At 41.0% G+C, this 9,306-nt stretch overlaps 1 protein-coding gene across 1 annotated transcript; it reads right to left on the bottom strand.

Moving 5' to 3' along the window:
• Positions 1-3,227: 3,227 nt before the first annotated feature.
• Positions 3,228-7,575, bottom strand: LOC118426644. Its single transcript, XM_035836153.1, has 4 exons — positions 7,491-7,575; positions 7,107-7,376; positions 6,696-6,796; positions 3,228-4,608 (listed from the first exon to the last, which is right to left on the bottom strand). Exons 2-4 carry the CDS (start codon positions 7,214-7,216, stop codon positions 3,257-3,259), a joined length of 1,563 nt encoding a protein of 520 aa, XP_035692046.1. The 5' UTR covers positions 7,217-7,376; positions 7,491-7,575; the 3' UTR covers positions 3,228-3,256.
• Between the last annotated feature and the right edge of the window lie 1,731 nt (positions 7,576-9,306).

A 9,306-nucleotide genomic window follows, 5' to 3' on the forward strand; every position in this document is an offset into this window, starting at 1 on the left:
TGTGTGTGTATGTGTGTGTGTGTGTGTGTGTGTATGTGCGTGTGTGTGTGTGTGTGTGTGTGTGTGTGTGTGTGTGTGTGTGTGTGTATGTGTCTGTGTGTTTGTGTGTGTGTGTGTGTGTGTGTGTGTGTGTGTGTGTGTGTGTGTGTGTATGTGTCTGTGTGTTTGTGTGTGTGTGTGTGTGTGTGTGTGTGTGCGTGTATGTGTCTGTGTGTTTGTTTGCTTGTAATTGTGGATGAACAGCATGACTCGAGAAGGAATGGACTATATTGATATTTCGATAGGTCTTGATGAGACGCGAAACGATAATTTCCCCCTTACGGTTTATTACGGTACTGCTGCAGAACATGACATGGTCGTGATTTTAAGTGGTAGATAGCCCTTGGAACAGAGAGTAAGTGGCGAGGGTTTGGGTCCCCTTGTGACTTACTTGAACTGCAGGAGCCAGATTTGCTTCAAACTTTGAAAGAGTATTGCTCACGGACATTATTTTTATGTTTAGATGACTTACGTTGCTTGTTATGAGTATAATCAATTGGTAATCATGCAAATCAGAATATTATATGCATAATGGGGAAATTTTTATAATTCCGCTGCTTTCCATGATACTCAAACACGGGACATAAACAAGGAACATAAACAAGGGACATAACGTTAGATAACTGAGAAAGAGGGGAATATTTATTGACATAAATCATGCAAATAAAGACCTTATTTGCATAATCAATGAGAAACTGTACTCTTTTAATTCTAGATCTATCATGGTAAATGACGACATACAAGATAAAATAAAATTTATCTGTAACGGTGTATACATAATGTACTATGGCGGAGATAAACATTAAATAACAAAACATACGTGTGAATGATAAAACATTACTTGGACAATATTTACAACTTAATTGTACATGCAGCGAAAGCGACTAGGACTCATTCATAATTACATGATTACACATCGCTCTATGATCGCTCTATGATGAGAATAGACCGTCTGCAGAGCACTCGCTTGCTCCTGGTACTCGCTGGGTTGTTCGTGATCTTCAGGTTTGTTGTTAACTGTTTCCAGCTTGCTGTTTAGCTTCAAAATGTCGGGATGATTGTCGTTCTCGCCGTGAATGTCTAATGTATCTTTATAGAGGTTAGTGTTTGCGTAGTCTCCACGGTCTTCATAAACTGCTGCGAGGTCACTAAGGGATTCAACAATGGCAGGGTGCGACATATCCTGTCCGTATGTTTCTTTGTTGATTTCCAGGGCTCTCTCATAGTATCTGATGGACCTCGTGTATTCTCCTAACTTACGACAGGAGGAGCCAAGATTTCTTAACAGCAAAGCAATTTCTGTCTTGCTCTTATCCAGTACCTGTTCCATCATCTTCAATGATTCTTCGTGATAGCTGATTGCTTTCACAGTATCTCCAGATGCTTCAAAAACTACTCCCACCCAACTAAGTGACCTGGCGGTATCACAATGTGGGTTGGTCGGGCCATAGAGCTCTTGACACATTTCTAATGCCTGTTCACAGAAGGAAAGAGCTTTATGGTTATCACCGGCATTATACCAACAGATTCCTAGGTGACTAAGAGCACGTGCGATCTCTGGATGGCGCGCTTCGTCTCCTCTATGTGACTCACTCGGACCGTAAATGACTTTCATCATATCTACCGCCTCCTCGTAGAGGCGGAGAGCTTTTGTGTAGTCTCCAAGTTCTTGGTAAACCATCGCAACTTCAATGAGAGATTCAGCAATACAAGGGTGAGCCCGTCCGTATATGCGTCTGAAAATTCCCAGTGCCCGCTCGTTGTATTGGAGGGATTTCGTGTATTCTCCTAACTTGCGGCATGCCGGTCCAAGTCTGAATAGTAATACGGCAATATATAGACGTTCTTTGTTACTGAGACAGTCTTCTAACATCTTCAGTGCTTCCTCATAAGAACTGATTGCCTTGAAGGTTTCTCCTGATTTTTCCAAGACGATCCCCATAGTAACAAGCGATGTGACAGTATCAGGATGTGGGTTGGTCGGGCCGTAGAGTTCTTGATACATCTTTAACGCCTGTTCATAGAAGACACGGGCTTTCTCAATATCACCGGCATCATCCCAAAGGCTTCCCAGATTCTGAATAATCCGTGCCACCTGGGGATGGCATGCTTTATCTCCTCCGTACAATAGTTTCAACATCTGAAGAGCCTGTTCGAAAAGGCTGTTGGCTTTTTTGTTGTCCCCGATGTGTCTCCATTCGTGTCCAAGGTTTGTGAGAGAATTGGCGATGTTAGGATGTGGCGTGTCGCTCCCGTATATAACCTTATTTATTTCTAGTGCCTCTGTATGGTAGCGTAGCGCTTTGACATGATCATTCAGACCATTACACAAACTAATCCCAAGTTGATCAAGGGACGCAGCTATAGCGGGATGAGCTGTGTCTTGGCCATAGATAGCTTTGTTCATTCTTAAGGCTTCTTCTCCATATTTGATGGCCTTCTTGAAGTCACCTAGCTTAGCCCAACATATTCCGAGGCTGCCAAGTGATTGAGCTATATCTGGATGAGCTTCATTATCTTCATGGATGCTTTTTAACATATTCATTCCACTTTCAAAGTAGCTGATTGCCTTCTCATTATCACCGATGCGAGCCCATTGTGTGCCAATGTTATGTAGAATGTTAGCTATTACTGGATCCACCGCACCCTTCCCCAGTAACGCCTTCTGTATCGATAGCGCCTTTTCATGGTACTCAAGGGACTTCTTGGCATCTAGGTGGCCCCATTCTGATCCAAGGCTTTCATAAATGTGGACCATCTCTGCACGCTCTAGATCTGTACCGTACCCAAACAGCTCATGTGCTATCTTTAGCTGCTCTTCCCGGCAACTGATAGCCTGTCTGTGGTAACCGAGTTTTGAATAAGTAAAGGCTCTAAATGCCTGAAGAAGAGCCTTTGCACAAAGGTTCCCTGTAGTAGGGCCGAACCATGATTTTGCATGTTTCCCCTCCTCCAACTCTCTCTGTAGCTCTTCTGTGACGGAAATCAATGCATCGAACTGCAAAAGCTTGATACATATATCAGCCTTAACCACAGGGGAGGCATCATAATGCACAGTCTATCGTCCTATGGTTGTGATTATAATTTCTCTATCAGTGAGACCAAATGAGGCTGCGAACATGTAGTGCTGAAGGGGATGAGCTGTATAGAAATACCTGAACAGCATCTTCTGGTCGGGCACGTAAAATACAGTCTTGAAAAGTGTTTGTCATCGTCGTCACGCTGTTTTTCCAATTGCCAACAGACCAGACAAGTTTTCCCTCTGGGCCCCGAGCTCTAAGTACGTCCGTAGTCTCAGCTCACCTGAGATACTCATCAGCACCTGAAGATGATGGGCGTGTTCTTTGGAGACGACACCTTCCCGTTCCATTTCCTTAATGGCGTCCCAGACGCTTGTCGCATACACGCCCCTGAGAAGACTCAGATTCACAATTGCAACAGTTGGGAAACGATACATCTCTTTCTTGACGTCTAGAAGCATGTCGGCAAGTCGCTGATGCTGTTGGTGCTCTCGCATGGTACGGGTCAGAGAAGCTCGTGCAAAGCTAAAAGCAACTGTTGTGTTTCTCTGCTCGTCAAAAGTCCATAACTCTTGAATAACCCGTGAGATGTAGTCATCCACCAGTGCCTGATCTCCGGTCAGATAGGAGACGTACCTTAGTATGTCGGACAAGTGGTAACCATGAGCGAGGGCGACGTCTTGTCGCTGAAAGTCAGCCATACCTGAGGGCGTTTGTATCAGGCTGACTGCGGGCTTCGTCTTTGTCCTTTCTCTTCCGAATGGCGTTTTGCTCGCCCATGGCATGGCTCCATCAAACGCAAAGCCGCGAGGAGTGACAGAATCGTAGAACCAGCTATCTGCCGGGTCTTCTGAGTGGAAGTCGTTGAGAGATTGTATCGCCACTGCTGGCAGGATGGTCTCTCCCAAGTTGATGATTTTCAAGTACAGGTAACAGGTGAGGTTGTGGAAATATTCTTTGTTCTCCAGGGTGTCTTCGTTTTCCTCCATAAGGATGGCGAACTCCAGATCAGAGTACGGAGTGACCAGTTCTGTAGCCTGCGACCCCAAACCCACCAGAGCGTACTTACATGGCGGCGGTCCAATTGTCTCGATACACTCTTCAACAAGATCTTTGATGAAGTCCTTTCTTCGTTCTGATATGTACTTAAACAATTCCCTGACAGATTCTGCTCGCTTCATTTCGACTTCCTTGACTAAAGGATCGTTTTCATCATACTGGTACGGGTTGTGGTCGTTGTGGATTGTTTCTAGACGGGTCTTGACCTCAGCCCTTTGCTTTTTCAACCGATCCTTGTGTTCTAGGTCGGTCTCGTAAGGTGGTAGTTTACAGTTGATTCCCACGGTGTGGTACAGAAACAGCCGCTCGGCTTCCTTCATGGAATCGATGAGAAGATGCTTGTCGCCTCTTCTGGCTAGTGCGGCGATGTAGAGGGCTGTAGCTTTAGCGAAGTCCTGTCCGTCCTTTGTCTGTACTCCTTGTCTGATGTACACGGTTCCGAGCTGGCGCAGACACTCTTCCTCCTCCTGAAGCCGAGGCGACTGCCGGTCTGCAACAAAATGACATCGACCTGGTTATACCGAAAAATTAGATCAGAATTACTGGACAAAACTAGCTAAGATAGACAAGATCTTGCTCCCCTGGAGAGGACATTCCTTAACACTTTTTGGTAAAATTGCCTTGGTGAACTCTCTAATAGTATCACAATTTACATATCTATTCATGGCATTACCTTCTCCTAGCGCCAAGTTCTTTAAGGAGTATGAGAAAAAGATATTCAATTTCATTTGGAATGGGCGCCCAGAAAAGATTAAACGCAAGGTTATATATAACACCTATGACTGTGGTGGTCTGAAATTAATACACTTACCCACTTTTGATCTCACTCGTAAGGCATCGTGGATACCTAGACTATGGCAAGCAAAAACACCTTTAAGTAAATACTTGACTGATTTCCCAGATCCTGTATGTAAACTTTACCCTTTCTTGCAATTATCTAAATATCATATAGACTGTATTTTTACTAAGTTTTCTCGGTCTGTTAGTCCTTTCTTCATCAATGCCCTTAAAGCATGGCTTTCCTTCCAATTTAAGCCACCTGAAACACACCAGGACATACAATCACAGCTTTTATGGCTCAACTCAAATATTACTATAGACAGCAAGCCTATTCACTTTAGAAAACAAGCTACTGGTTAAATATTATTTATAAGTGACCTTTTAGATACAAATGGAAAATTTTTGTCATATAAGGAATTATCGCTGAAATTTGGGAAAACTCTTCAAATGATGGAATATAATCAAATAATCTCCGCTATCCCAAGCACCTGGAAAAGACATCTTAAGGATAAACCACTTACTATAGGACCTAATGCACCCTTCATATCAAACTATTCCTGGTTGGGGGCACGTAAGATAAATAAAGATATATACATGACAACTCTTTTAACAAATAACGTAGTCCAAACCCCAGTTAAAATCCAAACATATTGGGAAGAAATACTTGACATAATAATACCATGGAAACAAGTTTTTAGACTGATATACAAGACTACAATATGTCCGAGACTAAGATTTTTCCAATTTAGGATGTTACATAAATTTCTACCTACCAGAAAAATGTTATATATTTGGAAACTCTCGGACAGCCCTATTTGCATACACTGTGGAAATGAGCAAGAAGATACACTGCATCTATTTTGGGAATGTCCAAGAGTTTCCCAATTTTGGAGAGATGTTAAGAAATGGCACGAACGAGTATCGAGTGAACCATTACACATAGATTTAGCAAGTGTAATTTTGGGTGATCTAACAGTAAATTCCCCTAGGCTGAACAATACACTAATATTAATGGCAAAATTTTTTATTTACAAACAGCAAGAAAAACACCTATCATTAAACCATTTTATCTCATATATTAAGACTTCTTACAAATTGGAATTTATAATAGCTTCCAGAAAGAACAAATTGGCAGTTCACTACAGTAAATGGGGAGAAATACTTCACATCATTTCTTAAACCCCTCTATTTTCTTTTTGTCTTTTGCTACTCTTGTGGTTTTGCATTATTCAATTATTTTCACTAGTATTTGAAGCGAAATGCTGTATTGATGGTTTCTTATGTGTCTGTACTTTATTTGAGATTATTCTTGTTTAAAGTTTACCATTAATTTACACTGATGTTACTTTTCTTATGTAAACGATACTACCTTATACTGCTGTATTAGTTTATTTGGTTGGTATTATTTTCTTCCCGCTGTAGTATTGTTATCTATTTTGGATCCGTGGTTTATGTTTATGTTTTGTCTCAGTTATTGTCTCCATCTCTATTGTCATTATGTATTCTTCTGTTATTTCTGTTTATTTGAAATGCAATAAATATAAAAAAAAAATAATAAAAAAAAAAAAAAATGACATCGACATTTCGTCAGGATTCGATCCCAAATGCTGCTATAGCAAACATATCAAGTGCATGTAAACGGTTTACTGAAATATCGAGAAAAATACACAGCCCTCGTCCATTATAATCTGCTGTTCCCGAACAACTTGCCAAGTGTCATTTTGGTAGCAAGCAACAACACAGCAGTATATTTGAGGTAAAAAAAGCAGTGACACATTTGTATCTACATCGGATTACCGTGAATCTCTTTAAGCGCAAACGCAAAGAGTTGTTCTGCCAAGTCCAGATCCCCACTCTGCAATGCAGCGTCTCCCGCAAGGTGGAGTTCAGCATATGATCTGTTGACAGAATTGTGAAAAGAAAGCATCAAATTTCAATCCTACGCCTTCGAAGGGTATTTTCTACACGCTGCAACAAAACTAAAAAAACTTAAAGGTTCGTCGATGAATGTTAGACATCCCAGCTTTACGATTCGCAAGACAACAGTTACGCAAACAACTGGATAGATCTTGTAAATGTACGGTTAGAAGTTTCAGTAAGATTCACCTTTTGTCAATAATGGAAAAAAAATGAAGGGTACATATAGGCGCCCAAACCTCAAATCTGTCATTCTGTAGCGCTTTGTTAAAAGAAAAGTAACGTGCACACCTGTTTGCTTTGCTTTGGTTGGCCTTCTTGTTCTTGGACTTGTCACCTCCGTCTTCTTCGTCACCTTTCGTCTCGACAGTAGTGTCCGAAACTCTCGACATGGCCGCCATAGAAGAAGTGTTCTCTTCGCGTGGTTTATCTTTGACTTAACGTTAACGACTTGGTCCAGTCTTACAAAAGTCCTCAGTGAAGTTTATACCTGTTTGCACATTACTTTTAACGTGTGTGATCGGAGTTCTAAATCGTCACTTCCCCGAGCAAGTACGACACCTGGAAGAGAAGGTCAACTTGAGGCAAAATTGGAACAGCTAAAAGAAAAGACATTTTCGCACCATTGAAGCTGAAAAAGGAAAACATGCACATCGACAAAAGATTCCAACGTACCATTGAAAGCGACAAATACGCTGCTCATGTCACTGCGTTACGTTCAAGCTGGATATGGACAGTCCACCAACACCCTCATAAGTACATACATGTAGTAGTTTGCCACACATATCCGACTGGGGCTTTCCGTGTGTGAGTCACTTTGCCCAGAATAGAAGGTGCTTTCCAGTTACGTCATGGTCGTGGTTTTGTTTGCATTGAACCCGACAAAAGAAGAGGGGATGCATTTCAGGTGTTACGTTTCAGGTCTATGCAGTGTTGCGCACGTATGTACCAGCATTGGATTTCAGCCAACCCTGGCGTCGCATTAAAAAAAAAGAACAAATAATTTTTAAATGCTAGAAGTAAGTTGTAAAGTTATAGATTATTGTCATTGTTTATTTCCATGTGCAACCTTTTTTTGCTTGCACGCTCGCACCAGTTGTAGGATTCCCAAAGAATGTCATTCATATCATCAAATCAACATAGCCTAAGTCATAGGGTTGAGCCTAAGACAGTCACTGACTAGGCCCTCTAGAAAGACTTGACAACAAGAATGTAACATAATGGCGATATTGAACTATATCAATACTAACCATATTGTCTGAAAGTGTATTCTGTTGCTTTGGCTTTGACACATTTCAAAAATGAGTTGTTTTTGGATCATCAGCCGACACAACATTTTCACAAATAATTACACAACGTAACATGACTATCCAAAATAACGCCACCAAATACGACTCAAGCAATCTACCAACAAGCCTGTTCTTCTAAATGCAAAACAATTGTAGTCTATGAAAGGTGTTCTGACAGAATCAAAGGTGAATAAGATACCTTTTACCTTTAGAATTGACCAAGGAGCTTTTATCTGATAAAAGAATTTTATCTGAATTTTATCTGATAAAAGCTCCTTGAGTAGATTAAAACCTCCGACCTAGCTGAAAATGTCGTCGCTTGAAATGACCTCCATGTTCGTGACGCCATCCAAACTCCCACAAGCCTTTGCGCTGAAGCGAAGTTTATCGCAAACTTTTTTCAGTGCCGAAAAAAATACCACGTGTTAACGTTACGTTAGCATTAAGAAATCTAATACTTTGCAGTAAAAAAAAACGGGACAAGTATTCAGGATGGCACAAGTAAATCAACTCAAACTCCGCTCAAAAGATATCACAGCATTAGCTAACGATATAGTTAGTCAATGATGTTCCAGAACAAGTCTTCGATTTGGTCCCGTAGTAACGTGTCGATCGGAGAGATCAAATAAAGACTACCTTAACCTTTTGTCTGTACTGTGTATGTGGCACTATTGATATAAGTTACTAACTTGAATGCAGTACCACATTATCCTAGTCTGTCCAGAAAGCAAATAGAAAAGCATGAAGTGACAAAACATGGAATTACAACGAACAATTCTTTTATTACTGTATTGTATGGGTCACTAGTTTGGTACACCGGTATCACTGACCAAGTTGACAAATACAGTCAGGGCTACCGCATTGGTGCCACTTTTAGTATCGAGATAAAATAAAATATTCTTTTCATTACTTGTGTCATTTCTACAAATTAAATCAGACTACCACACAATATATTCTTACATTTCGGCACTTTCTCATCATGTTAAGCATCTGCAGATCTAAAACTATGCTAAAATAAATTTGCGCCCTAATGCCATCGATAGAATTAACTTCCTGTGGTTTCTGGTCAACTTTTGATCGAGCAAAAATTGCCACTATACAGCTGTAACGGTAATGGAGTTAAAATATAACACTTTGCTGTAAAACGGGACTAAACAGCAAAATTAGGGTGACACATGTCACAAAAGCTGTTATCAATACAC

This window comes from Branchiostoma floridae, chromosome 11 (assembly GCF_000003815.2).
Source record: "Branchiostoma floridae strain S238N-H82 chromosome 11, Bfl_VNyyK, whole genome shotgun sequence".
NCBI lineage: Eukaryota > Metazoa > Chordata > Leptocardii > Amphioxiformes > Branchiostomatidae > Branchiostoma > Branchiostoma floridae.